General features: G+C 44.6%; 1 protein-coding gene across 1 annotated transcript in view; it reads right to left on the bottom strand.

Annotated features, from left to right (window-relative positions):
* The window catches only part of STAT1 (signal transducer and activator of transcription 1), a 36,495-nt gene that overhangs the window by 2,265 nt on the left and 12,426 nt on the right, over positions 1–21,804 (bottom strand). Inside the window, exons 8-22 of the mRNA XM_019462499.2 lie at positions 20,410–20,568; positions 18,700–18,792; positions 16,996–17,055; positions 14,430–14,459; positions 14,246–14,339; positions 13,121–13,162; positions 11,804–11,887; positions 11,287–11,385; positions 9,811–9,946; positions 8,346–8,395; positions 7,539–7,633; positions 6,591–6,736; positions 4,578–4,763; positions 3,448–3,523; positions 2,449–2,551 (exon numbers count right to left, since the gene is read on the bottom strand). Coding sequence (XP_019318044.1) covers positions 2,449–2,551; positions 3,448–3,523; positions 4,578–4,763; positions 6,591–6,736; positions 7,539–7,633; positions 8,346–8,395; positions 9,811–9,946; positions 11,287–11,385; positions 11,804–11,887; positions 13,121–13,162; positions 14,246–14,339; positions 14,430–14,459; positions 16,996–17,055; positions 18,700–18,792; positions 20,410–20,568 — 1,453 coding nt within the window. The remainder of the gene's footprint in view (positions 1–2,448; positions 2,552–3,447; positions 3,524–4,577; positions 4,764–6,590; positions 6,737–7,538; positions 7,634–8,345; positions 8,396–9,810; positions 9,947–11,286; positions 11,386–11,803; positions 11,888–13,120; positions 13,163–14,245; positions 14,340–14,429; positions 14,460–16,995; positions 17,056–18,699; positions 18,793–20,409; positions 20,569–21,804) is intronic.

Raw genomic sequence — 21,804 nt, 5'->3', positions numbered from 1 at the left:
AGATGATTAACCAATGTTCCTGTTGTACTTGTCAGCTTTGACCAGAGGCCTCTAGGAGAGTAGACTGTTTCTCATGTAGTCCCAGAGGAAAAAGTTTATTGTACAGGAAATCCAGACTAAACAAATAAGTCATCCTGCAGAAAACACTGGTGCTCTGTCTCTCTTGGACAATTTCCTCCGGAGCCTGCACCGCTCCTGTTCCTGATCATAGTCCAGAGCTGCCGCCTCCAGACGTGGCGGAAAGAGCCAGCTCTCAGAGAGGGAGCTCCTTTTCGGAGCATCTGCCCTCACGCCAGGAGACGCTGAATGGAAATCATGGCCACGGTTGAGGACAGATGATGTGAGACAAAATTTGGAGAGTAACCCAATTCTTATTTTGTCTAGCCAGTGCCATGGCCATATTATAGCCTCTTCTAGTTCTTTTGGTCTTCTAAAGATTTAGGCTGGAGGTGTGTGTGTGTGTGTGTGTGTGTGTGTGTGTGTGTGTGTATGCGCGCGTGCACGCGCATAAAATAGGTTTATTTCCCCCTACAAATGGAATGAAGGAAATCATCTGGAATGGCATGGAATGGCCATGGGGGGTCATCCAGAAACCATAAAACCATTTCCTGGCATTTATTGAGAGTATTTAAATTGCTCTGACAGTATCATTCCAAGAGCAGAGAGAAAGCAGTCACACTGCTTGAACAGAGTGTGGCAACTAATCCATCTTATTTTCTCAAGGTCAAGGGGAATAATGGTGATGACAGAGTCGGAGCTCTGACTTCCAAATCCCACACACAGGCCTCTCACCCAAAACCTACTCAGTCCTGTGCAAACAGCTTCTCTATGGCGGATGTTTTGAATGAAACAAAGCTCTGCTTTTTCTGGGAGGCATTCCAGGAGAGTGGACAAGAGCACGCACACTAGAGACACATTGGGTGGATTCAAATATTCATGCCATCATTCACTAGCTGTTTGATCTTAGTCAAGTTATACAGTTTTGGGGAGTGGGGTGGCTCTTTACCACACTGTAAAAGTGAGAATAACAATAACACCTAACTCGGAAGGTGGCTGTGAAGTCAAAGTTCCTACCTGTGGAGTGCCCGGTACACAGTAGGTGCTTAGTAAGTGTCACCTATTAATGATGGTCACGATGATAATGTAACTTGCATAGGAACAACAAAGAAGGTGCAAAAGAAGATCTGCCATTTTGTGGTGCCACCAACAGATGGTACATCCTTGGAACAGGGCTTTATACATATTGTTCCATTTCTGTGTCAGGCTCATAAGGCACTTTTTAGCAGAGTCGGGGGATACCTTCCAACAGAGGGTGCATCCTCGCACATACAAAAGGTTCATTTTACACATGCCAACAGGAACAGAAGTGACTTTCTGTCATTCTCAACAACCAGGAAGGTGTAAGAAATTACAGTCCCTGAAGATTTTATCCCGTGCTTCTTCAGGTGAGAAAAAAGGACCAAGAAAAAAGTTACATTCCAGAAACTTGACTCCAAACAGGTGCTACGGTCACACACACGCATTCCCTGAACGCGTGGCTGAATGACCCTGGGCATCTGAACAGCGGCCCCTCTGCCCCGCTCTCCTTTGCCTTCCCTGACTCCCTCCCTCGTTACTGAGCACACGGTCTATGCAGGCCCCAGGTACGCAGTGATGAAGAAATGATAGCAATAACTCAGAGAGGAGTTTTTTAAAGGATTAAACACATGTTTAAAAACACACTGGAATCGCTTCATGTGGGAAAGAGCTTAAAATTAAACACCATCAGCAAAATTCCAGCCAACTGAAAAAAGGCTTTAGGAGGAAGGATTTCAGTCTGACAGGCAAACAATACTATTTGATTTACTGAAACACTCTCCCAGAGGGAGATCCTCTCTGTTGTGGACAGCCCTGTTCCTATTGTGGTCACGGCACTCATAACTCTGTCACTCCTGGAACCGTCTACTCCTGGCAGGGGCGAGCCGTACAGATTAGCTCTCAAGTGTGAAGCAGGTGAAGCCGTTTCATCGCTGCTGGCGAGGCGTCTGTCATTATCGTAGCCACCAAGGGCCAGTCCTCTCCCTTAAGAAAAACGGCACTTCTTTATCCAGACACGGCGCTGAAGTAACAGGCCGGAGGAAAACGGTTTCTTACCAGAGAAGTCTTAGCTCCTTAATATATGAAGAACTTTACAAGGACAACTTGGAAGGGCAGAAGGGGAACTTTTAAATATCTGAGATGCCATTTGGTTCTCGGAAGGGCAGAGAGCACCGGGAACAAGGCTCCCGGGGACCACGTGGCCCGTGTAAGCACACCAGGCTCCGACGCGTCACGCGGATCTAGAAAGCGCCCTGGCTGGCAGAGGCTCCTTCCAGCATGCTGCGGACCAGCCGGGGGTCTGCGGGCGCCCTCCCCGCCTCACAGAGCACGCGGTCCGCGAGCGCGGAGAACACCCTCGCGGGTACTCACCATAGTGTCGAATTCTACAGGACCCACTATCCGAGACACCTCGTCAAACTCCTCAGGAGACATGGGGAGAAGATTGTCTGTGGTCTGAAGTCGAGAAGGATGACTAAAACGGGGAGAAAGGAGAAGGAGATGTTAACGTCTAGAGGCACACTGGGACACCTCGTCCTCGGCCTGCGACGGAATCATCACTGGACACTTTCAGTTCAGCTGAGTGCATACACTCGGACGGTACGTCGGGAAAAGCACGGATCGCAGGAGGTTCGCGTCCCCAGCCCAGCCCCTTGGGAAACGTACGGGACTCTAGAGATGTGAGTGGGAAATAGCCAGACTGGACCCTGTGCCGCTTCTGCCTGGTTGGACCTGTATGGGAGCGTGTGCGGGGTGTCACCCTGAGAGGATGATGCCTCGGGGCGGCCCGTGGCCCCAGAGGCACCAGAGAAATGTCTGGGGAGTCCCTCATCCCTACCTTGAGGTTTGTATGCAGATAAAGCTGCTCCAGAGTGTTTTTACATGAAGGCTACATCCATTCACCCCAAGACAGTGCTGCAGGCCAAATAACTGACAATGACTTTTCCAAATTTTTTTCTACCTTTTACAAAATGAAACAACAAAATAAAAGCAAGCGGAAAAAGTGTATCTCAATCATCACTTTGGCCTTTCCTCAATTGAAAAAAACTACTTTCCCACTCTGATCAATTTTTGTTCATTTTATTTATACTTTTTCAAAGTATCAGTTTGGAGGGAACTTATAAACCTTAAAAACAACCTTGGGTGGTTTTCTTTTTTCTTTTCTTTTTTTGTTTGTTTATAAAGGCAGTTTAATTCTGATAGGCAGTGACACCGGGATCTCTATTTAGGATCTTTCCAACAAGTCCGACCGTGGCGGCAGCAGCAGCAATTACAACGAAAAAGCAAAGTACAAGCATCTTCACCAGGCCCCAGCCAGGAGCAGGGCTGGATTGAGGTGTTTAAACATGGTACTCTTCCGTGTTCACTTACACTTCAGACACAGAAATCAATTCAGTCTTGATGTATCCAGTTCCTTTAGGGCCATCAAGTTCCATTGGTTCTGGAGCTGGAAGCAAACACATCGGGTACGGCTTTCCGTTAGCAGACCTCACACAACAACAGATGGTCAACATTCTTTCATGAAAGTTTTACCATTTTTCTTGACGGTCAGGTTAGAGTGCCATAACTTTAAGGGGTTGTGACTTCCCTGCCCGGGTCACCTGAAATCCTGGGGGGAACGTAGGAGCAAGTCAAAGGGAAGGGAGGGGAGCTCGGTACAGAAGTCAAGCTGAGAGGTTTCTCCTTCCCAGGCTTGACATCCTGCAGGAGTTGGAGCCTCAGACGTGTGAAGTTCTGTCTGGTGTTCTGGTCCTGGCCTGGCTGGTGTGATACACACAGCTGTCAAGGTGAAGCTGGGGGTGTCTTCTTCCCAAAGCAATTGCGCTAATATTGAGATGCCGGCTTCTAAAATGTAATAAAATTTGTTGGCGTGTTCCAAACCAGATCAGTCTAACTTGAACGTTCTGAAATGCAACTCAGTGAAGATGGAGAAGCAGGTGACCTGTGTTCTAAGCCTAGGTGTGCTCTTAACAATAATCACTAGAAATAATACGATCTAATAGATTAACTGGATTACCTTGAATGAACTGGTTTCCTTCTCCTGGGCCTTAGTGCCCTAATTTTACAGGAACAGGCTGGTAATAAACGAGTTGGCCATGGTGTTCCTGCCATTCACCTCTTTCCATGTAGAAAAGGTAACAGTGTAACAAATACACAAGACCAAAATGGACTTTTTCGACACCCCTTAAAATAAGACGTTATTTGTTCATTTCTTACTGTCCGTATCAGGCCGAGTAACATGTTTCAACTATGCTGGGTTTATACCATCTTTGGAAAGCCTGCTTGCAGCGATTCAAAAGAAAGTTCTGGGTTAATGACAGGGCGTGGGTGAAGTCTATGCAGGCACCGTGTACTTACAGGAAGGTAAGAGCAGTGTGTGTTATTAAACCCTGTCTCTAGCAAACGTTTGGATTAACAATAAAATGAGAACATAAGCACCAGGAATGACTGAACTGTGCTATTGCTCATCAGGGCAATGACTACATGCTTTCCCCACATACCTTCCTTTGGCCTGGAGTAGTATTTCCCAAAGGCATGGTCCTTATCAATATTTGGATACAGATACTTCAGGGGATTCTCTGGAATATTTTCAGCAGCCATGACTTTGTAATTGCGAATAATATCAGGGAAAGTAACAGCAGAAAGTTCTTTCTTCGTGTAGGGTTCCACTGCGTGGAAGTAAGGTTCTGAAAAGAAGAGCTCAGTGAGTCCCACGGACTATCCCAAAACACTAGAGGACAGAAACAACACATTGCAGAGTTTGTGGATTTGAGTGAACCTGGTTAGAACTAAGCACAGTAGAGGATTTACAATACAGTACGCCCCTCTACTTCTAAATTATAATCCTTTCTTAGAAACAGGAAAAATAAAGGCAGCCATTTACTTGCTAGTAATGCAACAACACTGCATTTGTCATCATTTGGTGAGATTTGTAAACCTGGCAAGGAGAGGATTATTAAACATCTTTAGCAGCCTGAATCTTTCATGATGCATCCAACCACAGGCAGAAAAATAAATACTAATTTGGCCACCTTGGCTCAAGTCACAGAGTAGGTTAATAAAAAACAATCTCACTTTCTGGTTGTTTTTCTTTTCAGACCGGAAAATGAAATTTTTTATTGAAATAAATGATGCCAATACGTGGAAAACAATTTTTTAAACAAACAAATAAAAAAAAGACCCTATTTACTACTTTTTCTTCCAATCCTTACTGTAATAAACCAGTTTAATTCACTCGTGGACTTATTCGCAGACTTCATTTGAATCCTGCTTCCTAACTGATCCAGAAGCTCGCTTCTGGGTGCACACATTCCAGGGGCTGCTGGTCAGGTGCTATGGGGACTCTGTTCTACAACTTCAGACTACGCGGGCACCCTAAAGCTCGCTAGCTGGTGCTGGCCTGCTTAGGCTTTCTGGTTGCCAAGGATGTCCTCCTCCCTGCCTGCTTTGCTAGTTCCATCCCTCAGTCAGCTGAGGAAAGGCACTACCTGCAGACAAGGTGAAAAAGCAGCTTCTAATGTCTACTGCCTACACTGTGCCCTAACCCCAGCTTTCCTGTATTTTTATTTGGAGAAAAAAAAAAAAAAAAAAAAAAAAACAGAACAAGAAAAGTATCCCATCTTGTTGCATCCTTCCACCGGATAGCAGAAGAGTCATTGGAACAAATCAGTTTTTCCTCCAGTCCCTCAAATACAGCAAACTATAAGCAACTGAGAAAAGGAACCATTTTATCTCTGTCATTCTCCATCTCTGCTGTTCAGCCTCCTCCCCAGAAACCCGTTCCATAACGCGAAGGTGTTCGGGGCCTTTTAGCCACAGAAACCCAAGGCAGAGCAAAGACAAACTTGCACTTGCTCTGTTTGAAGGCAGAGTGGAGGGCTGTACCAGTCCCCAGGACCCCTCACAGAGCCTGCCTGCAGGTGTGCTCCCACATGGGATCCCCCACAGCGAGTCTGGAAGCATGTGCCTGTACAAAGTGGGTTTCCTCCCAAAACTGGTTGCCAGCCATGCTGACTCACATCCTTCATCTACAGACAACAACCCTGACGAAAAGAGAAGAACCTGGCCCGGTCTTTTATTTATTATTTAAAAAAAAAATGTTTATTCATTTTTGACAGAGAGAGAGCAAGCAGGGGAGGGGCAGAGAGAGAGGGAGACACAGAATCCAAAGCAGGCTCCAGGCTGTGAGCTGTTAGCACAGAGCCCAATGCAGGACTCGAACTCACTAGCTACGAGATCATGACCTGAGCCGAAGTCGGACACTTAATCGACTGAGCCACCCAGGCACTCCTGGCCTTGTCTTTTAAAAGCCATCATTTCCACAGTATGTCCCAGGCAGTGAATCACAAATATTCATGGCAATGTATTAAATCCTATCCGGGAGGCTCAGTTGGGGTTAAGTGGAGGATCTGTAATTTTATGTCAAAAGCTCATTATTTGTACAAGTTGATTTGCAGCGATGAGGAAGGACTTTGATGCGCATGGTGCTAATGGAGGTATAGGCCCTCACTTACCCCCTCCGTTCTGGGACCGCTCCACCCACGTGAACGTGATGGCCCCTTCCCGGCAGCTCTCACTGAACCGCAGCAGGAACGTCCCTGGCTGCTGATCCTTCAGCAGGGCACGCTCTCGCTCCTTGCTGATAAAGCCCACGATACACCTGGGTGTGCAAACAGATTGAGGAAGTACTCTGAAATTCAGCCAGGTTTTGAATTTTCATGCCAACTTACAAGTGAACTAGATTACTAAAATTTGACAAAAGAACATAGGATAAAAATGTGTATTTTAGATGTTTTAAAACCTATTTAATTGACACTTGGGGATGTATTTCACTTAGATACTTGTATGCTTAAGTCTAAAAAAATCATTAACACAGTGCCAATAGGATGCTACAGATGATCAATAAATATTTGCTGGATTAATGAGCCTTTTATGTTTATCTGATGACCTTTTTTTCACTTGATGATTTTTACAGGCCATGAAAATGTCTGAATTTCTGCATCTTATATACTGGAGAGAAAAATTCAAACAATATATTTCTATGTTCTAGCACTTCTGACCAAGTTAAAGCCTTTGTTGAAGCATCAACTGACCCTGGAATAAGTTAGATAAAAACAACTCACCAAGTTAAAAAAGTTTTTCTTCTTTCCTAAGGGCAATATACTACATAAGTACTTAAGAAATTTTGTTAAATGAGTGAACGCATGAATGGCACTAAAACGTTTTTAATTAAATGTTAAAAGTACATATGCATAATACTATGCATATGCATAAGTTTAATCTGATGAGGTTCCACTATCATGAAGCCCTGAAGGGACGGCCTGGAAGCATTCATTTCTGTGAGATGCACTCCAGTCTTGTCAAATAATGAGGTCTGTCCAGGTCAGGCCTGTCTCAGCCTTACAGTAAGGAAGTGTGTGCTAAAAATAGGTTTCAAAAATAAATCTATCCGTGGCCCTTACCCATCATTCCAGAGAGAGAGCAGGTGTTTTTTAATGAGTTCAAGGATGCTTTCAATCCAAAGCCAGAAAGGAAAATTTTTGTCATTTATATTTTCCTGCAAGTGTACAAACGCACACATTAGGAACAAGGAAATTCAAAATAGTGACTTACCAGGCCTCTTCCCACCATCAGATTGGATTTTAATTTGCAAAGCCTGCCCAGCTGCCAAAACTAACGCTGTCCCCTCCAGAGCCACCCCTCCCCTTATCAGCTTGCAGACACCAGGCTATTTCCTGGGCCAGGCTCTGCTTCCCTCTCTAAACTGCAGCGAACCAGCCAGGGAACGACCTCCAGGGTGAACGCAGAACAAAAGCTGCCCTCGTACTAGTAAAATGCAGTAGCCTGAGCTTGTCAGCACCGTCTGGTGACCCCAGTGGGGTCTGATTATTCCCTCCAACTGGTCCCTCTGCTTGAGCAGGGTTGGGGAAACTCATCTGGCCCATCAGGCTGTGCAAGCCGGCACAGAGCACACATTTCTCATGAACGGGGCTAAAATGCTGCCAGGCAAGGTATCCGTGTGAGTAAACACAAGACTCGTTTCAGATATGAAAGAACGTTATCACACACACAGGCCCTTCCTGTCCGACTCACACTTGGAGACTGACCTTCTCCACTGAAGGAAAGTAAACAACTTGCTCAAGGGGTTCCATGGGCCAGAGACAAACATGCCAAAATAAGCACACAGTTAAATCACTACCACAGCAAAAACTACGAGAACCTCAACAGGGAGCGAGCACTCAGAGAGGGTACGACCCAAGGGCACCCACCTTACAGAACCTCGTCCACGGAATGAGACCATCGGGGCCAGCATTAGGACCTAGCCAAATAAAAATAAGCTGTTTCAGGAAACAAAACACTGATTCTGAAGCTTTGGTTACACTGATAGCTCTTGTATTTCCTTTCAGAGAAAAGAGCCAACACCCCAAAGAGGAAGACTGTATGTACGTGGTTGATATTCTCAGACACATTAATGCTAATCAACTATGATTTCTGGAGAAGCCTCAGTCGTCCCTCTCAGTGCAGTATCCTCTCCCACTGCCTCCTCCTTCCTCAGCAGGCTCCTCTCCCAGTGGTCCTCCAGAGCTCGCTCAAACTTCTAACTAAGACCAAGATCACCCCTAGGTGATCTATTTAACTGACACTTGGCTTTTCAAGCTTATCTTGGATATCATTTGGCACTTCTCTCAGCCCTCCTCCAGATGGGACATGGACTCGGGAGGCTGACGCAAATCAAAAGTCAAGGGAGAGAAGTGAGGGGGAAGGAAGCCTAGGGGTTGCCAGCTACATGAATTAAAGCAGCCAAGGCTGTACAAGGTGGTGAACCCATCACCTCTCTTTCCAGAGAACCACAAATAAGCCTTTATAGGCAGAAATGGTATGTCTTAATTCACACCAAATAAGGAAATGGAGCAATGTAATTTCTTACATCTTCTTAAATAGTGTAAGACCCCACTGTGACAGTTACATGGCCACGAGAAGGCCCTGCTGAGAGCTATGTAGTTAGGAAGTCTACTGGTATTTGCAATACACACAATTCTGCTGTACAGAAAGCAAATCTGGAAAAAAGCTGCCTATGGATTTTTAAAGAAATAGTTCAGATAGTCCCATTCATCCAAGATTTGACCTTGAGACTAGCAGGTCTCGGATCGCCTTATGTGGAAGACTAATAAATTCATGATATTAGCTCCTGAAAGGGAATTATCTATCATGGCTGGATCCTGCCAATCACGCAAAACTGCTGCTCAAGGATTTCATCCTGATGTGGACAGTGTCTCCATGTACCTGGGCCACCTGAGGCAAGAGTCTTGGGTGTGTGCTATGCGGTGGGTGGCCCCAGGACCTTACTTATTATTCTTACCATGCTGGGTACTTGGCTTTTTTTCTCCCCAAGGTTAATAAGACTTCATCTTTCTTATCAAGGAACTTCTTTTAGCCACAACTAATGTATTTTACGTAATTCAAAAATATTTCCCTTAGGAAACCTGCTCAGAAATGTTAATATGAGATAATCAGGAAATGATTCATTTAAGTCTTTTATCAGATCTATACGTCCTTCCAAGGTGAGCTATAGTTCTCATTTAGCTATAATAAGCTGCAGCTGGAAAAGCCCACACATTTTTTTTTTTTTTTGACACTCTTCTATCTTGAACAAAATAGACAGCAAAGAGGGAAAAAGAACAAATTGAGATATTTTTATAAATTTCAATTTTTATATATATAAAAAGTTCATACCAAGTAGCTTCTCTCCCAGCATGTTCAGCTGGTCCACATTGAGACCTCTTTTGGTGACAGAAGAAAACTGCCAACTCAGCACCTCTGAAAGCTGAGACCATCGTGCACAGGGCGGGTTCAGGAAGAAGGACAGATTCTGGAGAGAAAACACCCAAAAGGTAAGGTCAGTGGTCATAAGCAAGGCACTAAAACATGGATCTGTCTCAAAGTTCAGTTCTGGTTTCTGTGACACACAGTTTTCACAGAAGAGAAACACAGTTGATTCTTGTTATTTGCAGATTCACATCTGTGAATTCAATCTACTCATTCAAAGTTACTTTAACCCCCGAATCATTACTCACGGCACTTCTGGGCTCATTTGTGAATGGGTGGACATATCAATGAGTAGAAAGATTTGAGTCCCCAACACGTATGTTTCCAGGAGAGGTCAGACAGAGCAACACTTATCAAACAGAGCAACTGCCTTCTTGTTTCAGCTCTTATACCATAAGCAAGTGTCCTTTTTGAGGTCTATTTAGTGCCATGTTTTTTGCCTTTTTGTGGGTTTTTTTGGTTTCTAAAAATTTCATTTTTAAAATGGTCCCAAGTATAGTGCTGAAGTGCTGTCTGCTGTTCTAACTGCAAGATGGCCACAATACACCTGTATCGAGAAAACACATGTGCTAGAGGAGCTTTGTTAAGGCATGAGTCAGAGTGCTGTTGGCCATGAGTTCAATATTAATAAGCCAACAAATATATTAGGAAGGTGTCTTTCAACAGGAAACACACAGCAACAAGGCCATGCGTTGAGCAGCTCAGTAGCAATTGCTCAGTATTTGCTAATTCAGTGTTCACGGTGACTTTAAAGAATGTAAGCGCATACCATAAGAGACTCTTAAATATAGAGAACAAACTGAGGGTTGATGGATCGGGGGAAGAGGGGAAAATGGGTGATGGGCATGGAAGAGGGCACTTCTGGGGAGGAGCACTGGGTGTTGTATGTAAGTGATGAATCTATGCCCGAAGGCAAAAGCACACTGTATACACTGTATGTTAGCTAACTTGACAATAAATTATATTAAAAAAAAAAAGAATGTAAGCGCAAGGAATAACAAGAATCAACCATAATTAATCAACAGTGACTATCCACTTTAGAATGGAGCATGCGTAAAAGAAAAAAAAATGAATGAAGCCTGCTTGTTTAGCAGATGTATACATTTTTAAAAAATAAAAGCAATAAATGAGCTCTTCCCCAGTAAAAGTTGTAAGAAATCTATTGCCTGAGCTTATTCACATAGAAGGAAAACCATAATTCTCATTTCTAATACATATACATGCTTCCCTAATCCAGAATTACTCAAGATCCCTAACGATGTCACTCCAGTTATGTCACTTTTCTCTCAACATCTGGTCTTCAGGGACTCTTTGAGATGCACAGAAGCTAGACCCTGGGGTCTTCGGTTAACATCTATACAAAAGCAGGCGTGTTTTCCATACCCTGGGTTCTGTCACCAGCATGTTGTACCACAGGATGGAGGCCCAGCCACTCGGGAGCTGGCTGACATTGGAGATCACCACGATGGGCAGAGAGGTCGTCTAAAAGATGACAAAGACCTTGAAATCATCAGAATCACAGAAATATCACCTTCAGACTGCTGTGTAAGCTCAAAACCAACCAAGGGATTACTTGTAAATTTGCACGTATTTTATATTTGAAAACTAAAAACGTAAAGCTAAGTTCTTTTGTTCATGGTTTATTTTTGTTAGATCTTTCAGTTAAGAAACAAGTCTCCGTGCTTTGTATAAAAAAATCAACACAGGACATCTCAAGGTGAATTCAGCTCTCCAGCTTCCTGAACCATTCAATTAATGTCAAGGTAGTATTAGCTGAAAAAGACCATCTTTTTTTAGCAATTAAGTAAATGTGTCTAAAACAAAAATTGAGAACAAACACTGCGTCTAACAGTTAAATGTAAAAATAAAGTTTTCCGTGTCTGAAGCACGGAAGTCTCACCTCGAGGTCAATGACCAAACCAGGCTGGCACAACTGGGTTTCAAAACTAAGGGAGTGAAGCTCTTCTGTAACGATGAGGGGGCCCTTAAAAGAGACAAGGAAGAAAAAAGGAATACAGTGATTCACACACACACATCCTGCAGCTTGCAGGAGCCTAATACGCACTGCAACAGGTGGCAGGAAGCCTGAACCCAGCCGGCTGCAATTCAGAAAAAAATTCCCATGTTCAATAATGTATGCCCCAGTTCTAACGATCGTATATCAGTGTTCTCTCAAAGATAAGATTTCTGTAACCATGGCAAGGGTTATAGATTACCAGAAAGAAATGTGGATAGGGAAACAGCAACTTGTGATGGGTTTATTTGTGAGGTGAAGCTTCCTGGCTCTCAGCCCTGCTCTGCCCGCTGCCCCGCTGCAGCCTGAGGCAGACAGGGCTGGAAAGCGTGCGTTCCAGGTGTGATTATTTACTGGAAGGACTGATTTGCAAAAGCCTGGCAGGTCATGAGTGCTTGGTTTAGGTAGAAATACGATAGAGTTCTTGAAGTGTTTTGCTACAAACGATCGCATGCAGGCATCATGACTTAGAACCAGAGGGGAGCAGCCGCTATCTGTGCTTGCAGGAGAAACTAAGCCCTCAGAAGGTCACAAAGAGAGCAGAGATCAAAACCAGGGCTAGATAGCACATCTCTGCGCTGCCCTGGCTGGGGCTTGTCCCACTCTGCCACACGAGCACCACTGGTCACGGCATGGAAGGGTGGCGTGCTACGTGGGCATAAAGGCTGAAAACATCCCAAACCTCTGTCCGTAGTTCATTTCTGAATATTACATTACAAATATAATTCCTTGAGGATCCGGCTCTAAAAGGGAAACTGACAGAAAGACCATTCCGCTGGGCAGGGAATGCAATGGAGAGAAAACCCTCTCGCCACACTTCATTTTCAGCATGGGAGTCCCCAGACGAGCCTCTAATTCCAGCTCAGACAGTAATTCCCGGGTACCCTTAGCAAAATCTTACAAAGTTCCCATGATTCACTTTCTTCGCCTGTGAAATGTGAGTAGCACAGAAACCCATTATACCTGTTCCGCTGTGCTGTGAGGGTCCAGGAGTCGTGTGCAAAATCTTTTGACAACCATAAAGCACGAAAGCAGTGTTTTTACTGCTACCACAGATATACTGTGTCCTAAAGCTCATTCACTGCTCTTCCCTGCTGGGTCTGAATCCCTTTTTGAGGTGACCCCCGGCCACAAGGGGTACTGAGCCAACCTCCCCGGACAGACCTGCTGGTTAGAGACCATTCACAACAGAGAAAGACTCACCTCATTAGTTCTGGTGCCAGCATTTTTCTGTTCTTTCAGTTGCTATAGAACAAGAAACCATCTTAGTAAACAGCATGATAACAGTCACAGTTGCTGTTTTCATCTACAAACAAACCAAAGTCAGGACTTAGAAAGAATAAAGGATGTGAAGTTATTTTCAGGGTGCAGAACAAGATATGAAATGACCCTTGTGTGGGCCCAGGAGCCTAAGTGCCTTTTTCCAGCAGCCTGACATGACACTATGTGAACACCAGAGTTTGGAAGGATCCCGGGGAATCATATCCTGCTCCCCTCCCCCATGCAAGCTTTTCCAAATGATGCCCCTTAACCTTCATCAGTTGTTTCATGGTCCTCAGGCTAAGGGCACAGCTAAGACTGCCCTCCCACGGACTTCAATCCCTGAGGTTTTAAGGAAGCATTTTGGAGCCCCGAGAGCAGCTCTGGGCATCCTCAGACTCCCGAGTCTGGAGTGAGGCTCTCCCATGAGGTCAAGCTTCACTCACCATGGGTTTGCTGGCTTACAAAATGGTTGCCAACGAAAAGGCTGCAGGTTCCAGCCCAGGGAGTGCACAGGGCGCAGTGCCAACACATCTTCACAACAACCGGCAGCCCCTGCTCCCCACGGAAGCAGGCAGACAGGCACCGCTTGCTTACAACCCCTGCTGGATCCCTACCCTCTGGAGGAATGCAATGGAGGTAGTGGTTGTGGGCAAGACTACCAGGAAGAAGGGTGCAAATCCTGAGCCGATGAGAGACTCCTGGGGTCGGTCTCACCAGGAGCCGCCAGGATGTGGGAGCAGTACTAAATCCCGAGGAAACTGCAGGAGTCTAGAGTGAGCAAGGTTGTAGAGGCACCGAGAACGGATAAGTTATGCGTACACTGATTTATGGCGTGTGTTACCGAGAGTGCCACATCCCGAAGAAGTATCTCTGGGGGACAGACTGGCAGAACACAGTAACAGAACAGTCCTGGGGCAAGGAGGAGGAACAAAGGTTCCCGCAAACTCTAGGAAGCCTCCCAGGGGGTGCCGTCCGCCTCGCACCATGAACCGAGTGCCACTGCACCGGAAATAAAGTCCTAGCAAGCCAGACGCCGCATAAAACACAGAAAACTGGTCTCCCTACCAGGTGTCGAAATTCGGCGGCCAGACTTCCGTTGGTGGATTCCTCCATGTTCATCACTTTTGTATGTGTGCCCAAAATGTTGAATTTTCTAAATCTACAACAGAATATACAGAGTAGAGATGCTTAAAAGGCTCAGAACTATTAAACAAAGGTAGTAAAATATAGTACAAAGTACTTGACATACCCTTTTACTGTATTTCTCTCGTTCACATCTCTGAAAAAAAAAAAAAGTCATATATGTATATTTAAATTTTGAACTGAGCTTTAAGAAAAATATGAAAGTATACCTATAAGTAAAAGACCAACACAAAATCTACACCTGTGGGTTTTCTGCCATTTCATTCACTAGCTCCCTCCCTCAATCAACCACCACTAACTCTGCCCAGGGCGGCGGAGGGACGTGCAGCAGATAAACTCTCCAGGCCTCACGTTTATCATCCGTACCATGAGGTACCAACAGCACCGACCTTACAGGATTTGGCGAGGGGTAAAAGACAACGGGTGAAAGAGCACAGAGCACACCCTCCATAAACGTAAGTCAGCTACAGTCAGGGCTACGTCCTGAGCAATCACATACCCGGTGTGAGGCCCCATGCTAAGCACTGGGGCAGCAGAGAGCAATCTCTGCTCTTAGAAAACTAAGGGAACTTCCAATGTGACAGCACAAACCTTTTTATTCTCTACTATCTTTAATGCTTTTATGAGAGTGCAAGAATAGTCAATTATTGGGGGAAACTGTCTAGTTTAAGTCTGAGGTTAAATCTTGAGCGACTTTGCCTCTTATATAAATTTAGTGATTACTCAGTCACGTTCCAGACTACCCATGTTATCTGTGAGGAGTAGGCACAGATTAGAAAACATCAGCACACTCACAGTTACATGGGTTAGCTTCCTTTCCTATCTCAACTAGAAATTCAACATTTCTGTGAATAACCATCACCATTAGCTATGTGAGCGACCAATTTTCTCCAGTTTTAGAAAAGAAAAAAAGAATCTGAAATGAAGGGAACGAACAGTGTGACACAAAGCTTCCTTGTCAGAGCTAAGAGGAAAACTCAGAGCTGGAACAGAGAGAAAAGACAAAAGAGCTGTAACAAACCAAAAGAGAGACTGAGATAGAGCACAGTGTGGTAACACACGTAACAGCCATAAAATCTCTGCCACACTTCATTTCAAGACATTGAGAGTATTTCCCTTGAACTTTAGGCAACTCTGACTTGGTTTTGCCAATAGAATGGATGGGAGGGATGCTGTACAAGCTCCAAGTCTCGCCCCAACAGGCCTCTCATGCTGCTCTTCTTACCCACCTGGGATGCTGTCACTATGCCATAAAGCCCTGGCTCGCCCTTGAGAACCACATGGAGAAGGGCTCGGTTATCCCAGCCAGGACCTCACACATGTAACAAGTCCATGCTGGACCACTCAGCAACAAACAAGCCGGTCCAGCCCAGAAAGACCACCTACCGCTCACAGAATAAGAGAAAGGATAACTTTTTTGGGTTTTAAGCCACTAGGTTCAGGGTGATTTGTTATGTAGCAAAAGCTGATACACAGAGAAACCAAAGATGATGGCAGGAAAGACAAGGGCACAGACTATAAGAAAGAATATTGTTACAGGGCGGAAAGCTAGAACACCAGAGGAAACCTGGATTATCATAAATGGTCTTGAAACTTGCTAAATCAGTATGTTACACACAAAAACATTAAATGTATCAAGGGTGGGGCAGAGAGGGGAGACAGTAGCTAGGTCAGTGCTAGTCCAGGTCTAAGGTCTAAGGGCAAAATGGGATGGGACTGCTCCATCTAGACCCCCTGTGAGAGACCCCATCCATTCCCAGGTCCCTACTGCCCAGAAGAGACAAGGGTGGATCCAGCAGGCTCCACACAGTTCCCGCAAAATGCTGTCATCGTCATTCCAGAAACGACCCCACAACTGGCCGCAGAATCACTGCAGCCTCGAGGATCCTCAGCCTGTGTGTGATCATAGGCCTCTCCTCCTCTGGGGCTGGCCTAGGAGGGAGGTGGGGTAGTATGCAAGACTTGATCATTACAAACTCATGTGCATAAAATACACTCATTCTTTTCTTCACTTATAGTCTCAAAAGGCACCAGCATGTTATCAGCTCTAAAGGAAGCTCCCAATGTCCAGAATGGGAGCTATCAATTTATATCTCCTAGGATCACTTAGGGGCGCCTTAGTGGCTCAGTTCGTTAAGTGTCTGCCTTTTGATTTCAGCTCAGTCACGATCTCATGGTTAGTGAGTTTGAGCCCTACATCAGGCTCTGTGCTGACAGCACGGAGCCTGTTTGGGATTCTCTCTCTCCCACCCTCTCTCTGCCCCCACCCTACTCGTGCACTCTCTCAAAATAAATATATGAACTTAAATTTTTTTTTTAAATCTCCTGGGATCACTTATAAATAGCTCTAGTGCTTCCATCCATGTTTGGTTAACAAAACCAGAATTTCAATAGTGTATGTATATTAGATAATATTAAAGATAGCTTGGGGCGCCTGGGTGGCGCAGTCGGTTAAGCGTCCGACTTCAGCCAGGTCACGATCTCGCGGCGTGAGTTCGAGCCCCGCGTCAGGCTCTGGGCTGATGGCTCGGAGCCTGGAGCCTGTTTCCGATTCTGTGTCTCCCTCTCTCTCTGCCCCTCCCCCGTTCATGCTCTGTCTCTCTCTGTCCCAAAAATAAATAAAAAACGTTGAAAAAAAAATTTAAAAAAAAAAAAAAAAAAAGATAGCTTACTTATCAAATAAGACTTTGACTTTCAAATTATAATTCAGCTCCTGCAATTTCACCAACAGTCTGGAATAAAAAATAAAAGTCATTATTACTTTAAAAAATTATTAGAGTTTATTTATTATATCAATTCCCTATTGGAGAAGGTTTCACGAATCCTCACTCCCTCCAGTTATTACAAACAATAGAATCAACATTCATGTATGTCAACTTGGAATACTTTCTAATTGTATTTGCAAAATAAATTCCTAGCTATGGAACTGCTGGGGCAAAACTGTAACACTAAATTCTGATAGAAAGCATCACTGATTTTACATTCCCACCAAATGTGAGTGAGGGTACCTGCTTCCCTATACAGCCTTGCCAACACTGGGTTTTATCAAGATTTCTACTTTTGGACAATTATATGGGTGAAAAATTGCAAATGTACTTTTTACTAAAACTTGTGACTAATGTTTGTTCTCTTGGGAAAAAATAAGAACTCTTATCCATAATCAGGAAAAACAGGTTAACATCGGAAGGAAGGAACGTAGGGCTAAGATGTGCATGTGTCTTCTCTGATGAGCTACAGACCTCAGGAAGGAGCCCCTCACTGGTCTGCTGCACTTAGTGGGGCAGGCGGATGGGATTAGATTTTTAGTGTCCCTTCTGGCTGTGAGTTTTGGTCCCCCGAGGGTGCCTGAGTGTGGTGCTATAAGACCAGCAACCAGGAAGCAGCAACTGGGGACCTCGCTCAGCAGCACCCCAGGAAAGAGGACCGAGGCCAACTCTGAAGGCCAATGTAGCTCTTCAGAGTCCAGCTGCTCATCAGTAGAAGACTAGTTAAATAAATCTGCCACTCAAAAAAAGAAAGATAAGCCATGGTCTCACATGGAAACACTTCTATGATTTCTTACTGAAGAAAAAACAGGCTGAAAAACACGTATAGCAGAATCCTTATTTTTAAAAATAAAATACTGTATATTACGTACTTGCATATGTGTGTATCTATGTATAAAAACATATATATATGTGTGTGTGTGTACACAGACACACACACATACACATATAAGTGTATGTATGTATTTGTATGGACATGGACAGAAATCTGAGAGTACTGACACTAGGCTGTTTACCATGGTGGTCTACAGACAACTTAGATGACACACAACTTTGAAAAACTGATGAAAGCTATGAGCCCATTCACTAAAAAAACATGTGTCATGAGTCCATATTCACACACACCACATATGGTTGCAGGGGTATGTAAAGCCTAGGTTACAAGCTTATACTCAGGAGAGCATGAGGCTGCTGGGAACTTTTACTCTCTACTATTTCAATTCTGCAATGCTGAATTCCTTTCTATAGTGAACGTGCATTACATTTATCACGGGGGAAAATATCAGGTGTGTGTACATATGTATCTGTTATAGCTCTAATTTTAATAGGACAGACAGACTCTTAGATACTCTAAATAAGAATTCCCATTGAAATGCCTATTACAGGGGCAGCTGGCTGGCTCAGAGCGTAAGGCTCTTGATTACAAGGTCATGGGTGTGAGCCCCACATTAGGTGTGGAGATTACCTAAATAAATACAACTTAAAAAAAGAAAAGAAATGCCTACTGCAAAATTGCTTCCTCTAAAGCACTCTATATGACAGTGTTGTGAAGGAATGAGGGATGCAAACTTCATGGCAGAAGGTGTAATGATTCCATCTTTTCTCAATTACCTCAACTTCACGGTGAACTGGACCCCAGTCTTCAAGACTAGTGGCCTCTGAGGATGAGTTGGCATGCAAGGCTGTCTTTCCACCACAAATGAGCTGTAAGTTCCAAGCAGAGTGCAGATTAGCATTTCCATTAATGCTGAGGGAGTATGAATTATTTTCCCTCAACAGGAGAGGGGGTTAGAGGGCACAAGCTCAAACTCAGTTTGGAAGATTCGAACGAGTTGATAAAGTGAGGTTTGCTAGTCAGCACAGAAATCCCCACACCAAATTTATACTCAAAAAGATCAGAGTAGTTGCAGTGAACTGTGATACCGTCAATAATGAAAACCTTGAGTTGGGTTATGTTCATTTATGAATTTGCATGAAGAACCAAATTTGCTAACCAGACTTACCGTGGTGATCACTTTGCAACATATGCAAATATCAAATCATGATGTTGTACACCGGAACCTAATGTAATGTTGTATGTTAACTGCATCCCAATTTTAAAATAAAAATAAACAAAAAAAATAAATAAAAAGAAATTTTACTACAGTTGAAAATGAACCATGTAACATATTGCCTTACTACCATAATTTGAAATGGGTATTTTGGTATCCTTTGGAAAACTGTTCTTCCAGTAAAATTGTTTAGTAATACTTATTATCTATCTACTAAACATTTCCAAGCCTTAATTTTCATTAAAAAAAGTATCGGATTTGCATTCTAAAACCCTAGTAAATAAATATCCTTGATTATTTCAAAACAATAGCACTGAGGCATTCCTGTTTGGACATTAGCCACATGTCAAGTTAACATGAAGACTAAATTGCAATATGAACTCTATGCTTCTTTCTACTCAGTGCCATTTATTCATCTGCTAAGCATATGTGGAACACCTGCCGGTGGGCAAGGCACTGTACAAGGTCCTTATGGGGGACAAAAAGATGACAAATGCACATGTCTGTCTTCCAAGAACTTCCCAATTTATGTCACAGACAACAGAAATACATACACAATTACAGAATAAATCCAGAACGGGACAAGAATGAAGACTGAACCAGGCAGATCTTGAAGGGAGGTAACATATTCGGGAACTCTGGAAGATTTCATGATTAGATATAAGCTGAGATTTACAATTTTGAGATGACTTTCAAGAGAGAGGTGGAGGAAATAGTTACGAGAGGCAAGGCAAAGCGACTATATGTGGTGGGCACGAGGTCTGCCAAAACGAGGCACGTGCAGAAGCTCACCCCGGAGTGGCCAGCTGGGACTGTGGACATAGGGTACAAGTGTGTAGTAGGGGGCTCCACCTGGATGAGCAGGTGACAGAGAGACAGGCTGAAGTCTGCTCTGGAAAGCACAGGGTCACAGGGACTAGGGAGGCAGGGGCTGAGAAGGGAAGCACTTGGGAGGTGACCATGTATGAGTCTAGCAGAGAGGATCTGAGAGCTGGAGACAGGATGAGGCCTTGGTGTGGCAAGGAGGGGACACCAGGATAGACTTGACAGGTCTTGGCACAGAGTGGCCCAAGGAGTAAAACTGACAAGTTATCAGTCTAGATAGCCACAAGAATGGAAAGCCAATGGCATAGACAGGAATTTGGAAAGAGGTGACTGCCCTAAAAATTTTTATATAACCTATTAAACACTTCTAAATGATCTGAATCACCATAACATTTTCCCGAGCAAAATAATTGCAGAAGATACAAACCAATCCCCCTCAAGTTACCTCTGAATGAGCTGTTGGAACAGGTTGAAGGTGCGGTCCCACAGCCCTTGTTTGTTTTTTGTGATAGGGTCGTGTTCATAGGTGTATTTCTGTTCCAATTCCTCAAGCTTTTTAAGCTGCTGACGAACCTGCTGCAGACTCTCGGCAACTATGGTGAACCTGGGGAGGGACAAGACACACGGGTCTCAATCGCAGGCTGTCATAAAGCAGCCTGGATCACAGGGAATCACGGAGATCAACAAGAGGTTTTTACGGGCAACACACGATGTTATCTGCATGGCCACACACTGCAGGGAGAAATAGAGAACAAGGTTCATCTTGGTGTTCAAGGGCAGTTATTCAGGGAGAAGAAACCAATGGCACTGATTACAGCCCAGGTCAAAGACCTCCCTACACTTCGAGACGGACCTGAGGAGATGGGGCGGGGTGGGGTGTGGCCCGCTGGGGATCTGTGATTTCCCCTGACCTGTAAGATAATTGAGATTTAAAGGGAGAGGGTAAAGAGGAGGGCAGAGGCAAGGGACACAGCGAGGCAGACTTCATCAGAGGTGATGCGGGAGGCAGCAAGGAGCCCACATATAGGAATGGCAGGCCCTGGGGAAGGAGGAGAAGAGGGAACCAAGGTCATAGTTTCACTGAACTGAAAGGAGAAGGCAAAGCACTCAATCCAGACACTCAAAATATTAGCCAAGGAGGAAACCAGTGATTGCTTCAGTTTCCTCCTTGCCGACTGTAAAGTGCCTCTGAGCCAAGTCAGGTTGTGGGACTGTCACTTGACTAGCTGGAGTAATGACAAAAGAAAATCTTCTCCCAGCGAAATACATTTCCTTCACTTCACAGTTCCATTTCCCGAATGCTGTTCAAGGCACCCAGAGAGCAGCCCCTGACCATGAAAGAAGGTAGGCTAATGGTGGGTGGGCAAGTTCCAGGTGGATTCTAACCCAGGGCTTCCCACATTTTAGGCCATGGCACACACAAGAAAATGACAGTCTATGGACAGAACAGTGGAGGACACTGGAGGGCATCTGCGGCTCTGGAAGAGGCTCCCCGTGGCCTAAATGACCACAAGGAGGCTCCAGACAGCCCAGGGCCTCCCAGAGCACTAGGAGGACAGGGGGGTCAGTGCCCCGCAAGGCCCACGGAGGCACACTGGGCTAGGAAGCTCTGTGCTAACCAAAAAGAAATTTGGAATATGAGCAGGCAATCTATAGAATAAAAATAAATGACTGAATATTAATTGCGAATTTTTTAAAAAGTAGCATCCAGAGAACCTCCCGAGATCTCTGGTCCTTGGGCCCCTGGAAATTGTTCCAGGCCACCATCCCTTCATCTCCTCTCTGATCCAGTCTCCCACCCATTCTGGTCTGTTGGCCCTCCCCCAAACGACACTAACAT

This window comes from Panthera pardus, unplaced genomic scaffold (genome assembly GCF_024362965.1).
Source record: "Panthera pardus isolate Hobbes unplaced genomic scaffold, ASM2436296v1 HiC_scaffold_10, whole genome shotgun sequence".
Lineage (NCBI taxonomy): Eukaryota > Metazoa > Chordata > Mammalia > Carnivora > Felidae > Panthera > Panthera pardus.
Note: the sequence above shows the minus strand (reverse complement) of the source record. Positions and strands in the feature narration are given on the sequence as shown.